This window comes from Schistocerca cancellata, chromosome 1 (genome assembly GCF_023864275.1).
Source record: "Schistocerca cancellata isolate TAMUIC-IGC-003103 chromosome 1, iqSchCanc2.1, whole genome shotgun sequence".
Taxonomy (NCBI): Eukaryota; Metazoa; Arthropoda; class Insecta; order Orthoptera; family Acrididae; genus Schistocerca; species Schistocerca cancellata.
The window spans coordinates 1104791410-1104811989 of NC_064626.1; the positions used below are offsets into that span (position 1 = coordinate 1104791410).

The 20580-nt window shown below is 41.0% G+C and overlaps 1 protein-coding gene across 3 annotated transcripts in view; it reads left to right on the top strand.

Moving 5' to 3' along the window:
- The window catches only part of LOC126091954 (ankyrin repeat and SOCS box protein 1-like), a 149203-nt gene that overhangs the window by 39796 nt on the left and 88827 nt on the right, over positions 1 to 20580 (top strand). For all 3 annotated transcript variants that reach the window (XM_049907332.1, XM_049907322.1, XM_049907341.1), the window contains exon 2: positions 262 to 462. In XM_049907332.1, the coding sequence (XP_049763289.1) occupies positions 291 to 462 (172 nt within the window). In that variant the 5' untranslated portion in view covers positions 262 to 290. The remainder of the gene's footprint in view (positions 1 to 261; positions 463 to 20580) is intronic.

A 20580-nucleotide genomic window follows, 5' to 3' on the forward strand; every position in this document is an offset into this window, starting at 1 on the left:
AGTGTAGTTGCATTGATTGCTTAATCTTTCAAATGTTGGTGAAGTTTCTTTTCACTTAGCTTCCAACCAAGTGGGCACGAGAATGTCAATAGTCTGTGTTCAATTTAAAAACCTTGTCATATTTATTTGTGTTTAATAAAAGTATTTTGAAGATACTTGAGAAGACTGTATAGTACAATTCAGTTATTTTGTAATGTTTAATGTTAGTTCTCTCACAGTAGCCTGTGCCTTTATTTGTAATTTGGCATGTACCTGTAACAGGCACTGATTCATGTACTGGAATCAGGGAAATGGCTGAAGTATTTAACTTCATGATCGACCCAGATGAAGACATTTCTCTGCATGAAGCAGTCTTGAAAAGTGACTTCGAGAAAATGGTATTTCTGTTAAATGAAAAGCCTTCAAGACTAAATGAAACTATGGGTGCAGTTGGTGTAACACCTCTTCGTTGTGCAGCTGCAGGTGCGTGCTTATAAAATTGTAAACCACGAAATGATAATGAGACAAGTCATCAAAATATATTATTATATTCTTTCTTTCTAATTCAGTCAAAATATATGACTTTTTATCCTTTTTTTGTAATATTAAAATTCCAACAGCTCTAAATGTGGAAGAAAGAATAAAATAAAATTTTGGCAGTGTACATATAACATACACAAAACAAAAGACTCACTAATTGAGAAAAGTAATATTTATCCTTTGAGTTGTGCGATAAAATTTAGTAATGTTATTTAGCATAAAAATTAGTTGTATTATTTAGCATCATAAAAGCTACAAGTTTGAAAAAAAAATTATTTATGGAATCGTAATGATTGAAAAGAGACATTTTCAGTCTATCTGTAACGTTTATCAGATAAATGGGAAAGTGACTGAAAATTTTGTCCCCACATAACCACCTTTTATTTAATCAAAGAATTTACTTTGAATGAAAATTGATTAAGTGAGACCCACCCAGCTAGCCATGCGGTCTAACGTTCTGCTTCCCGAGCAGAAGGCATGCCAGTCCCCAGCATGAACCCGCTCAGCAGCTTCGTGTCGAGGTCCGGTGTGCCGGCCAGCCTGTGGATGGTTTTTAAGGTGGTTTTCCATCTGTCTCAGTGAATGCGGAATGGTTCCTCTTATTCCACCTCAGTTACACTATATCGGTGATTGCTGCGTAAACATTGTCTCCATGTATGTGTACACCATAATTACCATGCAGACATTTGGGGTCACACTTGTCTGGTATGAGACGTTCGTGGGGGGTCCACTGGGCGCTGAACTGAACAATAACCCTGGGTTCGGTGTGTGGTGTAGATGGGGTGGGTGAACTGCTGTGGCCTGTTGTGAGGTTGTGAACCTGAGGGCTACGGCAGGATGAAGCCTCTCTGTCATTTCTAGGTCCCGGTTCAATACACAATACACACAATTAAGTGCGACTGCAGTTTATTATGTACAAGTGCTACCAGCAAATTCCATGGATTTCGCAATTTTGGGACTCTAAAATGCATAACTTAAGAGGTATGGACACTTGTTCAGTAGAAGAGTTGTGTTTCATAGTAACACAGATGAACAAGTGCTAATGAAGAAAGAAAGGAAGGAATATGGGGTTTAATGTCCTGTTGACATTAAGGTCATTAGAGATGGAGCACAAGACCAGATTGTGTCAAGGATGGTGAGGGAAATTGGCTGTTCCCTTTCAAAGGAATCAACCCAGCATTTGTCTGGAGCGATTTAGGGAAATCATGGAAAACCTAAATCTGGATGGCCCGATGCATGTTTGAACCATTGTCCACCCAAACGTGAGTCCAGTGTACTAACCACTGCACCACATTGCTCAGTGAATACTTGCTCATAGCTCTTAAGGTATGCACTTTAGAGCCTATATTTACTAGACTCTTTTGTTCTGAATGATCATTCCTGTCATATCCCTGAATACTGACCATTCCTTCTAAGATGCCCTCCTTATCCACTGAGTGGGCACATTGAACTGAAGCAGTTTCTTGGCTTCCAGTCGTATGATAACAAAATAATGTACTCAGACTACCAGTTTTCAGCCATTAATAGCCATTCTGAGATCATTAAAAACAAAAGTGATAAAGTAAATACTTATGTGGAGAGAAGTGTAAATTACATAAAAACAGGTAATTTAATAATATACCAGACGGTTATAATTAAACTGTTGGTGTTCTGAGTGCTGCAGTGCAGGCTGTATACATCGCAGGAAGTTGAAACATGTGTAGATATGTCAATTAATCATGGTGCTCTTAGAGTATGCTGAAAAAAAAATAGTAGTTCCAAATTCTGCCACCAGGCGAAAATATGGTGCTATAATCAGTCAGAATGTGAAATGTTTCCTGTTTTGACATCAGTATGCCACTTGGCGACACATGTTGATTTGTATTGTGAAGTGACAGTTGGCTGTAAAGGGTTAAGAAGTTTGATTTTTCTGTATGAAGAACAATGGCTAGTGAGAAGAAAGACCACGCACTGCTGGTGAAGTTGTTTTATCAGAACAGCAGTGACAGCAGTGCTGCATTGTGGGAGTATCGCTGACAGAAACAGTTGCAAAGAGGCCCTGCGTCAATAAATGGCTTAAAAAATATAATGAAGAAATTTGAACAAATGGGTGAATTAAGTGGTGCAGCAGGGAGAAGGAGGCACCCCATTCCCATGGCAGCTGTTGAAGAGTTGCTGTAGCTATAGCTGACTTGCAACACGTGCCTCAAATTCTGCAGCCAGTGCTTGAGCTGTGTCGTGAGTATTCTCTCCCCCCTGCTCAACAGTTGTGTTTTGCAGGAACATCCACTACACTTATTTATCTGACTGTCTGGTGCGGTTTCACAAGCACCTTCATTCTCGGTCCATTTTTTTTCTAAGGGATGACACCTCACAGGCCTGTTAGGTGTACAGTGACATCTGCATATTATAAGGACCTCCTTGTGCAACACTTCCCTACAGCTGTGCAAGAACGCAACTGTGTCCACATCACTATTGTAATGCAAGAAGGGGTGACACCACATGTCGCATGCTCTGTGAAAGATTTGCTTTGAGAAATCTTCTGTAATGACCACATCGCTAAGCAATCTCAAGATGCGAAGCCTTCCAGATCCCCCAGCCTAAACCCATGTGATTTCTGGTTGTAGGGCTATCTGAAAGATCATGTCAATCAGGATGGCGTATCGCTCTCATTACGTCAGATATATTGTGAGCAACTGTCAACCTTGTTGTGTTATGGATGCGGCATGTTGTTGAGTCAGGAGATTGTATTGAACACGTGTTGTTATTTGTGACCATATCCTAATAAATGTGCCTGGACCATCCATATCATGTGTTTGATCATTCCTCAGTTTTTTGTGCACCCACACCACATTCTGACTGCTTTCAGCACCACATTTTCACTTGGTGGCAGAAAGTGGAACTATTATTTTTTCAGCATACTTCATGAGCACACCAATTTATGAACGTCCTCCAGTGGAGCCCATACTGCAGCACTTGGAATGCCACCAGTTTAATTACAATCATACAGTATTAACAAAACATAGAACTGAGTCAAAATAGCATCATCATGAAGAATATGTAAGGTTAGCTTGGCATCCTTGTAAAATGTAATGGATACAGTGCAGATAAAACCACTGGATAATAGGAAGCATCATTTGAACAATACAGCTACACACAAAAGGTTGAGGTGTAGTTGCAGCCAGTGACAGCTCATGCAAAATTTTACGTCTACTACCTTTTGACTTACAAGATTAGTAATCATAAGTAAATTGAACTGTCTAAATATATTTAAATTTTATAATTAATCTGTTAACATTGTGAAGAATAAAATAAAGTGAAAAAAAAGAAGAAAGTGGTGGGAACTGTACACGAGTTGACAAAGTACCAGTTCATGGCTACAGAACCGTTTTGTGTAGCACTGCTCAAAAAATCCCTCATACTCTATGCTTAGAGAACTTAAGCTTTATTCACGTGTTTACATGTCCTGTTCCACTGACTCTTGGATTGCTGCTGCAGGTAAATTGCTGCCATATCTCACTGAATAAAAAAATTCAAGTATTTATCATACATGCCTTTTTGCACACTGTCATTTTCAAAATATCTTGTTCTGGTATCTTGAACTCTCTATGAAACATGATGGTTGTTATGAGCACATGATTCTTGATGTGCAGGGAAGAAATGTGGATGACTTGCATGACCATCCAACAGATATAAAAACTAACGTCATGAAAATTAAATGAGAAATCATTCTGTTCTCAGCTTTTTTATAAAATTTTGATATCTTATCTACATTTCATAAAAAGCTGTGTATGGACTAAATCGACCATAAGCAAAGTTCACGCAATGTGTTTTTATCTCTGCAGACTCTTTAAAATTTCATGCAATGTTTTACTTAACTGATGCAATACAGTAGCTATGGTGAATAATGAAAAGAAATTCAGTCCTTTATTGAGTGGAGATATCAAGCTGTGAGATGTGCAAAAATCAAATTTTTTCACTGAATGATTTTCTTAAAATCGGATGATAAGTATTTCATAGTGGCTAGAATACACAGGTAGGAGCATTGAGCAAGCAGTAACAGTGGTGACAAAGTTGCTCTCAGCATGGAATGTGGAGAGCACACATGTATCAGTCAAAGGGCTAAATTTCATAATTAATAGTTTAACACCGAAAGAGGGAGGGGGTGAGTTGGCAGCAGCAGGTTTCAAATCTGAGCTCATAAACTGCCAGTCTATCCATTAGACCAGTCTGCCACTGCACCATTATGACAAGTGCTCACCTAAAATTCGTCACAATGCTTCCACAATACTTTTACACAGAGTTTTCAGCCTGGTTCTGTGAACAATGTAGTGCCCTCAGTGGCAGCAGGATTTACATAATTTTGGAGCATTGCAGTCGAAAACAGGCAGATGCGTCCCTTCTCTGAGTTGATTGCTGCTTGGTTAGCTCATCATTTGAGCACTCGACACTGGCTTCTAGTTATCACAGATAAATTGCCACAAAACATGTTTTCATTCATCTTATTTGGATACCAGCATTCAATATGAAGAGAACTGGTGTAATTTTTGTTCAATTTCTGGCTCTCTTAATTTAGTGCAATATTTACAGTGTGCTGTAGCCCATGATGACCGCCCGCCATTGGTTGCTGCACATATAACATACACATGACAATGGTTTCATTTATGTTTTCAATACTGTCATATGAACCTTTAAGCATTAATGAAGTTTCAGCATCATTCAGTTCAATATTTGTTACCTTAGCTAGCCTTTCATTAAATAGATGTTACCTAATGCCTTCTTTACTTGTTCCAGGATTAACATTCTAAAATTGTATAATTTGCAAATTTCTTACAATGCCTGTTTTGAAATTTTCAATGTTACCTGTGACCCTAATGGAAAATTCGTAGCTGATAAACTGAAATTGGGTACTAAAAAGCTTGTTGCTTACTTATGAGTGTAAATTAAATGCTTAGGATACGTTTCTGGAATGTGAGAACATTGCTACAAGTAGTGTGGTGAATATGTAATGTACCACTCGGGAGGACAATTTAAAAGGAAGGAATAGTAGTAGTGGTTATGACAAAAGAAGGAGCTAAGGGTTGTAGTGGCTGGAGATGCCAAATGTAGTGGTTGGGTGCCAGGAGGTGCCGTATTTAAACTCGGTGAGAACTTTCCAAATGATTTATTGTTTTTTACTACCATGCCCTCGTTCCTCTTGGTCTGCGTCACAGGGCCACGCAATGCTGAGGAAGCACTCCAGCAGCCTGTGTAATGCAATGCTGTGTTGAGCCAGTCTTGTACGCCAGCGAAGTTGCGTAGTTGTCAGGATGCTGCAGTTGACTCGGCGGTCTATGTCCCTGCTGACTCAGCTGTCTCCATCCTCGTTGTCTCCGCGCCGCTCTGAGGAGCCGCAGAGTGGCCTGCTGACAACTGCAAGATGGTCCGCGCCTTGTTTTCTCGCTGGTAAGGTTTGAGTTGCGGCGCCAACAAGAGCCCACGATCCGGCATCCGAATCTGTAGCCCTTGCCTCGGGATGTCTCCGGCATGTGTCAGGAGCCGAGACCGCTGCCCATGGTAGCAAGCCAATGAGTGGCCCACTGCTGGCTGGCTGTGGGCCCCGCGTCGGCCTCAGAGGGTCAAACCAACGATCCGCCGTGGACTGGGACGCTGGCGCCCCATCTGTTGCTGCGTGTAGCCCAGTGGTGTGATACATCCCGCCGTCCAGGAGAGCTGCCACACTTAAATGAATCTCGTTAGAAAATGGCACATATTTATACTCAGCCGTGCGCCTCTGTTTTGCCAACGTGCTGCTTTGCGTCATATAGGCATAACACTTAGGTTGGCCAGTGGCCCCCTTCTGCCTGTGACTTGCGCCATGAAAACTGCTATGTGTGCCCTCTCTGGCAGTTCTACACCCCTGTGGCCCCTATTTGCCTTCGCAACTACTGGTGTGCATAACTCACTGCAATCCAGTTTGCACCTGGCTATAACTTGTGCTCAGAATATCGCACAAAACTGACTTTCCCAGCCTAAACGATGGTGCCGCTACATTATTCCCCTCTTCGGAAAAACCCAGTCTCCAGGTCGACCCTTAACTGGCTCTTAACTTGTTTGGATTGGCACCTATGGCATATTTCCTTACTACTAGAAAACTTAACTGTGGTCTAGTGCCCTCTTATAACCAAGACATGAAACAAAACGTAAAAATTCCTTACTGGACGACCACTGCTTGATCAACCCTTACCTATATGCCTCACACCCTTGGTATCTAATCCACTGGGTCTTGGACTACCCTTGGTTCCCTTTAGGAATTAGCTCTCTGCCTGATCAGAAAGAAAACAACACATAGCAAAGTTAAGGCTGCGATGACACTTGGCTCAGAGGTGCTCAAAATGATCGTTATTTGCCGTTGCCTTTCCGTATACTGAGCTACATGTTGCACTAGCTGTTTGGCTGATATGCGCCCCTCTTGCTCTAAAATGAACTGGTTTACAGATCTCAACAGACCTGGCCCCAGAGTTTGATTTAACAAGGCCAGAGTCTGCCTTGGCAAAATCTCTAAAGTGGCTTCTGTTCAGTACAGCTGTGGCTATGTAACATTCAATTTGTGCCTCCTGAAATTGGTGGTGGCAGGGGGAAGGTTGGTCCTATTATGTTACACTTAGTTTCATTGATTAAAATTCCGCTCCCCTCGAGCTCTATACTTTTTGCTTCTGCAAATACTCCCCGCTCAAAACAACTTGCTACTACTACTACCAAGTTCTCGTAGGTGGAGAAGATCCAGTGCATCCCAACCCGTTGCAAGCTCAATATTGGTTCCGCAATGTCCCTTGGACAGTCTATTCCTTTTCCCCTGGCTAAAAATAACTGCACCGTGCACATGTCCCATATTTGTAGCTTCACAGATTTTCCTCCAACATTCTCTATTTTTGATTGAAACTCAACACCGTGTTATGACTTCTGCACCACTTGTTAGCAGCAGACACAGAGGCTGCGCCAAAGACTGAGACGGCGTAGAGTTTTACAATTATTTATTGAACTTTCTTTACAATTTCTCCCTCGTCGTTGCTGCCCAGCCCTGTGGATTCCTCCGCCTGGCTGCTGCTGTGTAGATTCTCCGACAATGCGCGCAACGTGCACCGCTGATTGCACTCGGGAGTCTCAGGCCACCAGAGCTCCGCTGAAGCCAGGATGCCCTGTGATTGGGATGAACTCGGCACCCCAGTACGGCACGTCCACAGAGCCACATCACCATGAGGTCAGCTGCTGACACCTGCTGCACCGGTGGCTGGGAAGCCGTCAGTCGCAATGTCTGTGAGGTCCCGTCATGGATGGACCACGCGCCATGGGGCCGGGTTGCCTTGAAGTCCGGGTGTCAGTCCCCGGAGGCGCCAGTGACCAAGACCACGCTGCGGCCGGTCCTGCTGGAAGTTCTCACTGTAGTTAGTCAGCCATGGTGCCGACCGAACTCGGGCTGACCTCTAGAGCTGAAGTTGACATCTGGCGGCGAACGGATGAGTCCTGTGAGCTGGAACAGACTTCCGGAATCGTCACCTACAAAGATTGAACATTCGGACACGGACCACGTCCGTCCTCTGATCCGAGCTGCTTCCTAATGGTTTCTCTCTGTTGCTGCCTGCGCTCCACTATTTATATCCGGCAGGAGGACATTTTTTACCCTCAGTGGTAGCTTTTTGTTATTACTGCTGCAGTAGATTGCAGCGTAACTTAGCGTGCTGGCCTCACTTCCCCTTACTCAGCACTCTCCAAGCTTTGCTCGGTGCCCGGTCTGTGTGCATCCTTGCGTCAGCCTGTGGGTACACTGCTGCTGTCAGCAAGGTTATCTGTGTGTGCTTACTTCACAACACCTCGGTTGCTGGTGTGCCTCTGTTTTGCCATTCTCGACTGCATGAAGCAACGCTTACTACTTGTGGCCGCAACAACCGTTTGTGTGATTACTTTCATCCTTAAATTTACATTTTATGAACTGGTGCAATAAACATGACTTTCCTGACCCAGCACAGTCAATAACTAAAAATTTAAACAGGAAATCGTACGACTCTGACATCATTCAACACATATTTATTATGGCTTTGCCACAAAATATACTCCGATGCATCTATTTCTCCAGAATTTTGGTTGGTTCCTCCTCCAACAAAACACCACATACGTCAGACGCTACACGTCCCTTTTCAGTGACCTGAGGACAGGGATCACCATCACGCTTCCTCCCTCTTCAAAAGGATTGCTGCCCCTAGCAGGCTATATTCGAAAATACGTATAAAATACAATGCCTAATTAATCTATGTAAACCCAATGATACATGACAAGAAAACAAAAAAAACTACAAATACTCTACTACTTGAATGAGATTTTCACTCTGCAGTGGAGTGTGCGCTGATATTAAACTTCCTGGCAGAATAAAACTTTGTGCCAGACCGAGACTCGGGACCTTTACCTTTCGCGGGCAAGTGCTCTACCATCTGAGCTACCCAAGCATGACTCACACCCCATCCTCACAGCTTTACTTCTGCCAGGACCTCGTCTCCTACCTTCCAAACTTTGCAGAAGTTCTCCTGCGAACCTTGCAGAACTAGCACTCCTGAAAGAATGGATATTGCAGAGACATGGCTTAGCCACAGCCTGGGGGATGTTTCCAGAATGAGATTTTCACTCTGCAGCAGAGTGTGCGCTGATATGAAACTTCCTGGCAGATTAAAACTGTGTACCGGACCAAGACTCGAACTCGGACCTTTGCCTTTCACGAGCAAGTGCTCTACCACTTGCCCGCATTCTGACACACCTTGCGTTCCTGATCCTGCCATTGTGTTGCTTTCATTCCTAGTTAGTCCTGAAACAAAACATTTAAGTACAAGAACAACCTGACTTTCTCCAGCTCCATATCATCACAGTCAGTAACATCATACTCAAATTAACACAAAAGTAATTAAATGCCATGAAAAACAATTAAAAAAAATTGTGCCTACGCAAATCGTAAAATGTGGCTTCTGGCAGACCATATGCAAAACACAACCAATAACAAAAACATCCAACAAACATCATACTGTACAGACAATGTCTGCTATTCTGACACCAAATGTAGCGGCCGGAGACGCCAAATGTAGTGGTTGGGTGCCAGGAGGTGCAGTATTAAAACTCAGCGAGAACTTTCCAAATGATTTATTGTTTTTTACTACAGTGCCTTTGTTCCTCTTGGTCTGCGTCACAGAGCCCCGCAATGCTGAGGAAGCACCACAGCGACCTGTGTAACGCAATGCTGTGTCGAGCCAGCCTTATACGCCAGCAGAGTTGCATCATTGTCAGGATGCTGCAGTTGACTTGGCGGTCTGTGTCTCTGCCGACTCAGCTGTCCCCATCTTTGTTGTCTCCGTGCCGTTCCGAGGAGCTGCCGAACGGCCCGCTGACAACTGCAAGATGGTCCGCGCCGTGTTTCCTCGCTGGCGTAGCTTGAGTTGCGGCGCCGACAAGTGCCCGCGATCCGGCATCTAAATCTGTGGCCCTTGCCTCGGGATATCTCCAGTGTGTGTCGGGAGCCGAGACGACTGCCCGCAGTGGCGAGCCAAACAGTGGCCTGCCACTGACTGGCTGTGGACCCCGCTTCGGCCTCAGAGGGTTGAACCAATGACCCGCCATGAACTGGGACGCTGGCGCCCCATCTGTTGGTGCATGTAGCCCGGTGGTGTGATATGCCCCACCATCCAGGAGAGCTGCCACACTTGAATGAATCTCATTAGAAAAGGGCACCTATTTATACTCGGCTGTGCGCCTCTGTTTTGCCAATGCACTGCTTTGTGTCACGTAGGCATAACACTTAGGTTGGCCAGTGGCCCCGTTCTGCCTATGACTTGTACTATGAAAATTGCTGTGTGTGCCCTGTCCGGCAGTTCTACACCTCTGTGGCCTCGATTTGCCTTCGCAACTGCTGGTATGCATAACTCACTGCAATCCGGCCTGCACCTGGCTATAACTTGTGCTCAGAATATCGCACAAAACTGACTTTCCCTATCCTAAATGGTTGTGCCTCTACAGTGTGTATAAAATGTAGACTATGCAAGCAACAGCAAAGGCTGAAACAATGTACAGGGTGTTTCAAAAAGGACTTTAAAACTTTGAAAATTCATATTAATTGATTCATAGTACCTACAGAGCAGACTGTAGTGTCAATTTGTAGGGAAATACATCAAGTTTTGTGTCACTTAGTTTTCTAGTGCCATATCACTTCATAAGGAGCACTAGTGGCAGTTGCGCTATAGATGGCTGCGTTCACTGGACCCCGAGCATGCTAGCTGTGTGCTTTGGTTTGAAGAATCGAAGTCGACGATGACAGTTCAGCGTAATTTCCATACCAAGTATGTAAAGATCCTCCGAGTAGGCCTACAGTTTATGAGTGGCATAAATGTTTCGTAGAAACAGGGTGCTCGGTAAGAGATGGCAAATGATGAGGTTGTTCAAGCACATCTAACGATGACGTTGAGCGAGTGAGACATCATTTCATCAACAAATTGACCCAGCGTGCATCTTGTGAACTGCAAATCCCACATGCAACTGTTTGGCGTGTGTTGAGAAACCATTTGCATTTGAAACTGTACAGACTGTCGATCGTACGAACAATAAAAGACACTCGTAAAATTGCTCACAAGAACTTCGATGCAGATATGTTAAATCGATTACATGAGGATGAACATTTCTTGGACAAAATCACCTTTTCTGATGAGTCGACTTTTCACTTAAGTGCCAAGGTTAACACACATAAGTGTAGGATTTGGGGCAGTGAAATTCCACATCAAACATTGCAACATGTTTGTGATAGCCCTAAACTGAACGTTTTTTTTTGTGCATTGAGCAAATACAAGTGTATGCCCCCTTTTTTCCCATGAGAGAACCATCAATGGGATAGTGTACCTGGATATGCTACAACAATTTTTGATACCGCAGATCGATGTGGGTGACAAAGAACAAAATATTTACTTCATGCAAGATGGTGCACCACCACACTACCTGGCCGATGTCCGGGATTTTCTCAGATATCGCTTTCCAGGTCAATGGATTGGCCATGATGCGCCAATTGCATGGCCCCCACATTCCCCAGATATGACACCACTCAATTTTTTTTTTTTTTTGTAATGGGGATTCATCAAGGATATTGTGTTTGTACCTCGTGTGCCAGCTACTTGAACGTAGATTAAGAATTTATACTGGCACTGAGCAAGTAACACCTGCAATGCTACAGCGAGTTTGGGAAGAAATTGACTTCTGATGGGATGTGTGCAGGATAACAAACTGAAGCCACATACATCTTTAGTTTAAGGTAAAAAAACTTGATGTGTTTCCATACAAAATAACATTAAACCCAGCTCTGTATCTTATTTCAGTGAATTGTTTAAGTTGTAAAGTCCTTTTTGAAAAACCCTGTATTTATTATACAGGTGTATATGCAAACTTCAGAACATGATGAACAGCTTGTAGAGAAAATATGTAGCACAATAAAGAAAATAATCGATAATCATGGATGCTGCAAAATAGTAAGGGACTGGAATACCTTTGTGGAAGAAGGGAACTCTAGTAGGCAGTCACGATTTTGGAAGGAGAAATGGTAGTGCCGAGACACTTACTGATTTCAATGGGAAAAATGATTAAAAATTACAGGAGGGGAGTCTACATTTTGAATCATCAGCAGATAATTATAGAAACCAAATTGATTTTGCACTGGTGGCAGAAAGTTACAGAAATGGAATTCCTATTAAGCATGCATTACCAGGTACAATATGGCCACAGTTGGCTTATGCAAGGGGCAGGGGGAGGGAGGACTGAAGGAGGAGGCTGATATGGTGAAGAAGTGTGATCTAGACAATATAAGATTAGGAGCCAATAAAATGTAGAAACTCTTTAATAATCAATATTAAATCTTTCCACTCCAACATGGAGTGGTGCTCGACATTGTGAATTTTGTTTTCCTCTCCCATGTCGAGCCTCATTCGACACGATTTTTCATGGCTCTAACATGCCTGATTCTGACAGTACTAGGCATCAATAGTGCTTAGTGCTGCCATCTAGGGGAACCTGTGTTAACTCAGTGTCAAACTGTTACAGTTGTGTTGAAAGGAATGTTGGAACTATTACATTTATACAATATACACGATATTGCAGTGCCTATATTATTCTGATTACAATGCAAAGTTTCTTTGAACATGCATGCATGTCTGAAGGAACAGGCACTGAGGAGACTACAGCTGTTATGAAATACATGACATGAATTTACAATTGTGAATCAGGATAAAGATCAGCTGTAGAATGGAATGACAACAATGAAAATTTGTGTCGGACTGGGACTGGAATGGGAATATACGTAATGGATGTATGAGTACAGGTCACAGAAACATGGTTCTTGCATAGATAGCCAAATGGTAAGGCGACCGCTCGCGATAAGCAGGAAATCCAGGTTAGAGTCCTGGTCCGGCACAAATTTTCGTTGTCATTCCATTCTACGGCTGATGGTTGTCCTTATTCGCAATTGTGAATTCATTTCATGTATTATTACTTTCAAGTTGGCATGTGCACAATGACTAATTCTTGACGTTCAGTTCTTTCTGAGAAAAAGATTTGACATCTTGTAGAGAAATTTCTAAGTGACAACGATAGTGTGAGTGATTTTGATGATGAGAGTGGTTCATTTCTAAACAATTCTTGTGAAGATGATGATGCAAATACTTGAAAAGTGCATTTTTCTAATGATTAACGAGAGATTCCTGATGAATGTGGAGTGAAAATGACTCTTGACTGTACAGATTTTCCTTTTGACAATTCAAAGCGTGGTTTTATCACTGAAACTGATAATATTCCATCATCGGCAGTTGGTTTCTTTTAGTTACTTTTTACAGACAACCAATTTCAACAAAAAGCAGACCAAACAACAGCCACGCTACAGCAAAAATACATGAAGTGACACCACTTCCATGACATTCTGCATGGTGGGACTGGAGAAATGTTACCAAGGAAGAAGTGAAACACTTCCATGGTGTGCTACTGAATATGGCATTACAAAAGTGTAAGAACTTGCAGCAGCAGTACTTTTTTTCAAGGGGATGGCTACAATCATTAACATTTAACAGTAGGAACTGCATGTCATGGTCTGAGAGGCCATTGACTATTGGTTTTGTAATATAATTTTGTTCATTGGACTTTTTTATAAAGATATTATCAATGACTGTTTGTGAGCAATTGACTACCCTAGTGGGGAACCTTACAATGGGAATTAAGTTGAATGATAGTGTTATTAACTCAGATAAATTCTTACTGGGAGAATCTTTAAGGAAATCTACATTGAAATCACCAGCAACCACTATTTCTTTGTTTTTGGTTGTTAAATGGGCCAGTACAGCTTCAAGGTAGTTTATGAACAGATTGGTTACCTGCAGGTGCTCGATATAACTTAATGTTATGAAGGATTTTTTGTGAAATTCTACTTCTGTCGCACATGCTTCCATATGCTGTTCTAAGCAAAATTTATGAATGTCTATGTTCTTAAATTTATGACAGCTCCTGATGAATGTGGCACCTCCTCCTTTCTCCATTTCTGCTCTATAAAAGTGAGATGATAACCTAAAGTCTGTAACACTTAGAAGTTCTATACCAGTGGTCACATGATGTTCAGAGAGGCAGACTGTGTCAGCTGGGTTTGAGGTCTCTAATTCATCTATGCAGATAATTAATTCATTAATTTTATTTGTCAGCCCTCGAATATTTTAATGCAATAAAGATAGCTGACATTTCACATTGACTGAGTTAAAATTGGGTAGAGTTGAAATATCTGATGATTACTGAAAATTCTTAAACAATAGCTGTTTATGCTGATGTAATAAGCTAGAATTATATTTTTTTGGTTTCTTTCTGAAACTGAAGGTTTGCCTCAGTCCTAACCTCTCTTAAAATTTGGTTTGTTTCTGTCTCCCTCCCCCCCTACCCTAAAAAAGTGTCTTTTCTGAACCCTATAACCACTGGTATTTTATCCCTCATGACAGTGCCTCCCCTCTTTAACTTTCCTGCTGTTTTCCCAGCCAGTTTACCCTTCCCTTTCCTGATGAGGTGAAAGCCTTGCCTAGTGTAATCCCACCTATTGAGAGAATCAACAGGAACCACACCAATATGTGACCCTGCACCCGACATAAGCAGCCATTTTAACTCCAAATTAACTCTCTTGACAGAAGAGTTCAAATGAGGTCGGTCATGGCACCCAAGAACAGATACAAACTCAACACTAGTATGCTTTGATGCTGATGCAATCTTTGCCGGGTATACTGTACCCAGGACCTCTGTCAATACTATCACCTGGCCCACCCACTATAACCACAGTGTCTTCCTTAGTGAAATATTTGCAAAGTGATCCTAAATCCTCTGTCAACTGCTCCAGACCAGCACCAGGTTTAAAAAAATGGTGACCTGGTATTCTGATCCTAGTTCATCCTGCAAAAGTTGGCCAACACCTCTTCCCTGGGAGCTACCAACAACAACACTTTCTTTCTCTTTCCTGATTTCCCTACATTCTTACTTTTCAATTTGCTGCTGAAAGTTTGTTGTGCCCTGTCTACACCTGCAACTGCTTTTGAGGCTCACCAGCTCCTAACTGAAGCAACAGGTCAAATATATTTTCCACATTCACCACGAAACTGTCAGACAAAGTTCTAGGCCTGTTCCTCCTGTTGCCTGTTGCCACTTACCACCTCTCTTTACCCTTTTCCCTCTTTAACCTGTCCAGATCTCCCCTGGCCTTGTCTAACTCAGCCCGAAGGGTGGCAATTTTCCCCTCCTGTTCTAGTATCTTCCTATCTCTACTACATATCCTACAAAACCACTTATGAGTCTCATTTACTTCCCCTATTCTCATGCCACTACAGTCACCCACTTGGAAAAAACTACAGCACCCGTCACATCAAAGCCCCGACATAACAATTCTACGGCAACTCAAGCACTTTTCACTCACAATAAATGTAATAGTTTACTAAGAATAAGTCACTTAAATAACAGATAAATATGAAAATATGATTCCACAAATTTGGCCTATACGCAATAGTGTGTAAACAAAAACAACCGTACAAAGTTTCTGAAACAACAACTTAAACTTTACGCTACTTTCCATAAATGTGAGTTAAATAATGAAGAGGTATGCTACAGTTAAATTGCTTGAGAGAGCAAAGAACAACTAAACAAAATTCTATAGATTTGCTGCGGCAAAACGTAAATAGAAAATGCGACTGTACGATCTTTTCATGTTTTCTGCTATATTACGTAACGAAAAATGAAACCGTTAATGGTACGCTTAAAAGACACTCTAATACACCTATTTACCATGTAATTAGTACTAAACTATATGTTTTTATAATCTAAAATGACTTATCTTTATGAGAACACCAAAACTTGCATTAGTCGCCTGGCTGCAGGGCTGCGCACACACACACACACACACACACACACACACACACACACACACACACACACAGTTGCCTGAGACTGCAGTTGTGTGTGTTGAAAAAGGCCATTGGCCGAAAGCTTTAAGTGTGAAAATGTTTTTATTGTGCCTATCTGCGATTCAGCATCTCTGCTATATGGTGAGTAGCAACTTTCCTTCTCATAATATTGTGACATATAAGATACATATTTTTATTCATTTTCTGTAACTCTGCATTTTGTGAAAAATGCATGAAAAGTTGTCAATGCCTGTAGTAGTATAATAAGTTAATAATTTTTGGTGAGTCTTTTATATTGCATATCAAATGATTCCATATGCACATTATGGGATCGTAAAATTCTGATTCTGGAACTCACCATATAGCAGATATGCTTAGTTGCAGATAGGTCCAACAAAAAGCCTGTTACAAATAAAGCTTTTGGCCTGCAAGGTCTTCGTCAAAAATAGATGACACACACACACACACACACACACACACACACAAACACACGACTGCAATCTAAGGCAACTGTAGCTACACTGCGGCAGTGTGGCTACAGGATTTTCCATTAATGGATATTTTTTCCTGATGGCTTTTCTTCGATCCTAGCCCAGTGCTGTTTTCTTTTGTTACTATTTTTAAATGTATCACTATACTCAATGTCCATCCTTCTTTCTCTTCTTTCTTGTGTTTGTCTTGTTGCCTAACAAACCACACTGCATGCTCTATATATGAGCCACACTGTATCAACCATCTTGGCTGTGCAGAACAGATGGCTACAAGACCGCACTGCTGATTGCAGTGTGGCTTCAGTTTGCCAGAGACATCTCTGCTATATGGTTAGTAGCAACTCTCCTTTTCACAATATTGTTACATTCCATCCTAAGTTTTCCAATGTTTGATTCTGGAACTGTTACTTATTAGATTAACAGCATAAAAAATTGCACATTGAGGCTTCTGTTCAAACAGAGTGGTTTGTGAATTGCAATATTTCATAGATCTTCTAACAGTATGAATTTTCACTATACTTTGGCATGTGCTAGGAGTGTTAGTTTCAAGAGGTGCGCAAGTGAGCTTCTGAGAAGTTTGGGAGGTAATAGAAGATATACTGGAGGAAGTGAAGCTATGAAGGCAGAGTGTGGGTTGTGGTTGGATAGCTCAGTCAGTAAAACACTTTCCTGTGCAAGGCAAATGTCACATGTTTGAGTCCCAGTCTGACACACAGTTTTAATCTGCCAGGAAGTCTCGAATCAGCACACACACTTCTACAAAGTGAAAATTCATCCATTCACACTTCTGACATGGAGGATTTCCAAGAACTCAGTGCAATCAGTTGAGGAGTAGACAAGACTAACTAAAATCCACTTATTGAAACACTGTGTATAGACTTTTTAAAGAGATCTCAAGACTCTGCGCAACTCAAAACTGATTTCAATTTATATTTAAGTTTGTGCTGTGTTTTTATCTCCTGAGGTATCCCCGTACTTGCAGCTTTAAATTATAGACCTGCAGTGTAAGATCTATGTGTTCAATCCTGAAGTTTATAAGACCTTAATAAAATATTACCTCAAGAGCCATGGCTGTACTGGAAGTCCAGTGAAATGATTTGAAGGTTTGGTTCAAGTAATGTATGTGACTTTTTTCTTCCCAAAATACATTCACCAAATTGCTAATTCTTTTAGCATCTTCAGTATTGGGTGCAGCTATAATACCCATCAGTCACATATGAAAATTTGTGCAGGACTGCAATTCAAACCCAGATTTCCTGCTTACATGAGTGGCGGCCTTAGCACTTAGGCCATTTGAGCGTGCTTCCTGGACAGACCCAGACTTCCACATGTCACGCTGTCTACATCTTTACATCAAGGTCTTATCTGTTCATCCCAGTGGGTAGTGTAGCTATGTCCAATGCGGCTGATGGTAAAAGAATTCACAGTTCACATGCTAAAAGAATTCGTAATTCAGTGAATATATTTTGGAACAAAAAAGAAAAATAATTCGACAACTGTAGGATTGTCAAGTAACAAATGTATTGCAAGCCTTACGCAGGGCATAGATGATGAGGATAAAGATCATGATGATGATGATGATGATGATGATGATGATATAGCCTTGATTCCTCATAGTTTCATTCTTCCTAGTGTGGAAATACAAGTTAAGTTGTGAGCGATGATCTGACTATGACAAGAATGTAGACAGTGTAACATATGGAAGTTTGAGTTAGTCTGGAGAGCGTGTTCGGGTAGCCTAAGTGGTAATGTGACTGTGTGCAAAAAGTGGGAAATCTGGGTTTGAGTCCCAGTCCAGTGCAAATTTTCATATGTCACAGATGTATAGGATATACATCACCACTACAGCTGATATTAAAAGAATTAGCAATTCAGCACATATAGAAAAGCAATTCAGCATATATAGTTTAAGAAGATACTTCGATGCCTGTAGTATCGTCAAGTAAGATATGTAATGTATGTGAATTTCTCTCTATTTTTTTCTGTTAGGAAATTTATCAAATCCTGTCAATGTTAAAGATTTCAAATGGGATAACTGCATAAGTATAGCTGAATTATGAACCACTTTTCTAGATACACTGAAACTTCGATTTTACATTCTTTGATTTTACATTTTTCGCTATTCTACACCATAAGTGTGTAGTCTCTGTTGAAAACCCATAAGATCAATGCTAAAAGTTTCCCAGTTTTACATTTCTTCCTTGTAAGATTTACATCAATTTTAAGTTCTTACTCGAAGTCTCGCTTGACTGCGTCTTGTTTTCCTCCTATTAACATCTGATGTGACTGAACGAGTTATAAGTGGCACAGAAGAAAGATGATTCACAGCATGGGTGATAGTGGAGAGTTAAGGGAATATTTTAGGCCATTGTGGAGAGGGGAGACGTAAGAGAGGAAATGCTGATGTATTCCACAACCTTTGTTGCCAGCACAACTTGCAACATTGAAGTTCACCACGCAGTTATGATATAATTAGTGCTAGGTTGCAACAGTAACAGAAAAACAAGACAGCCAATGTGAAGTGTTCCAGACTGAACCAGCACATGATGAAGGGGCCCACGGGCGCTGATAACCTCGCTGTTGTGCGCCCTAAAACACCAATCATCATCATCATGAAGGGGCCGAGCCATCACCTTTTGCTGTGCCGCTTATAACTAATCTCATCTTTTGGTGTGCATTTCTGATGTACTGTATTCAGCAACAATATCAATCATCAACCTTCTAAATTCAAACACTGAGTCTCAAAGAATATGATTGGTCATAATTGAGGAAATGTTACCCATTTCTGGCTAGTGAACACTTATTGGCTGATGACTTGTTAAATCACCCAAAGACAGCACAGCTACTACCTCACACTAACAACACCTAAAATATGCTCGCCTACTGGATATGTTGGGAGGGGGAGTGGCCCTTCAAGGACAGGAGTGGAGGTAGGGGCAAAAGCACTTAGTGAAGTCTTGAAAATATACTTTTCATGCAGATGATGTGCTATGACAGAGATGTCACACAGAAATAGAACAAGGGTTTTACGATAGCACACTTTAAAGATTATCATCTTCAAATCTGACATGATGCAGCTGCAGCAACTACATACACTATTCATGTATATCCTTTGCACCACACACTGTAGATAATAAAGATTGGCAGCAGTGATAGAGGTCATGAAGCGAAGCTGTAGCACCTGAGCTTTCTTTCAAATTTACATTTTAAACAAAGTTCAGAAATTCACTGAGCTGACTTCTAATAAGCTTGTAACATCCATTGGGAAAGTAAACTCATTTTTTCATGTCTTTGTTTCTTTCATCAAGCTTAAAATAACACTTAAATTGTGGTGAGCATATGAAGTGCAGTCGTAAGAAAAGTGTTAAACAATTACAGCAATGGTTACAAAATTTGTCATGAAGCAGATGTCTGCATTTATGCTTATGATTTAACCACATAGCTGCTGTGATATTTTTGGTTTAATGCAATGTGTTCATCAATTTTTGATTTTATCTGGGTGAGCACAAAGGATGATCTCTCAAAAACACTTGTTTTGAATATATAATTTATGGTCATAGCATGTTGAAAAATAGCTCGATTATCTTGTTCTCAGATACCAATTTCAATTTTTTGATGAGATTTTACCTGCTATTACACATCTATGATTTTTAAGAACTGATGAAATTCATTACCACAAATTACTGCATAAACCTTGTATTGCATATTTAATTTCCTATACTTAGACAGATTTTGTACAAAGTATTGGACAGGATTGCGATTTTTAACCATATATGCCAATTACATGTGTTTTTTACTCATATTTGGGAGGGAGGGTTAAAATTTTCCTCAAGTCTGCATTTTCCTCATTTTGCCTTTTTAAAGTCTGGACCACATGAAAATGTAAAATAGGGGTTTCCATCACTTTTATGAAATTTAGCTGTGTGTAAATTTATGAACATCATGTGTCTGTTGTTAAATGTCTGTTAGTAAAGTGATTCATCTAACAAATATAGTTTATTCATAGCATCATCGTGATTTAATGTACTTAATTAAGAAATAAAGTGCTGAGAGAAAGAAAAAAAGTTTAAAATAAATCACATTATTAAAATTGAATCAGTAAGTGTGTGTTGCTACATTCATCTGCA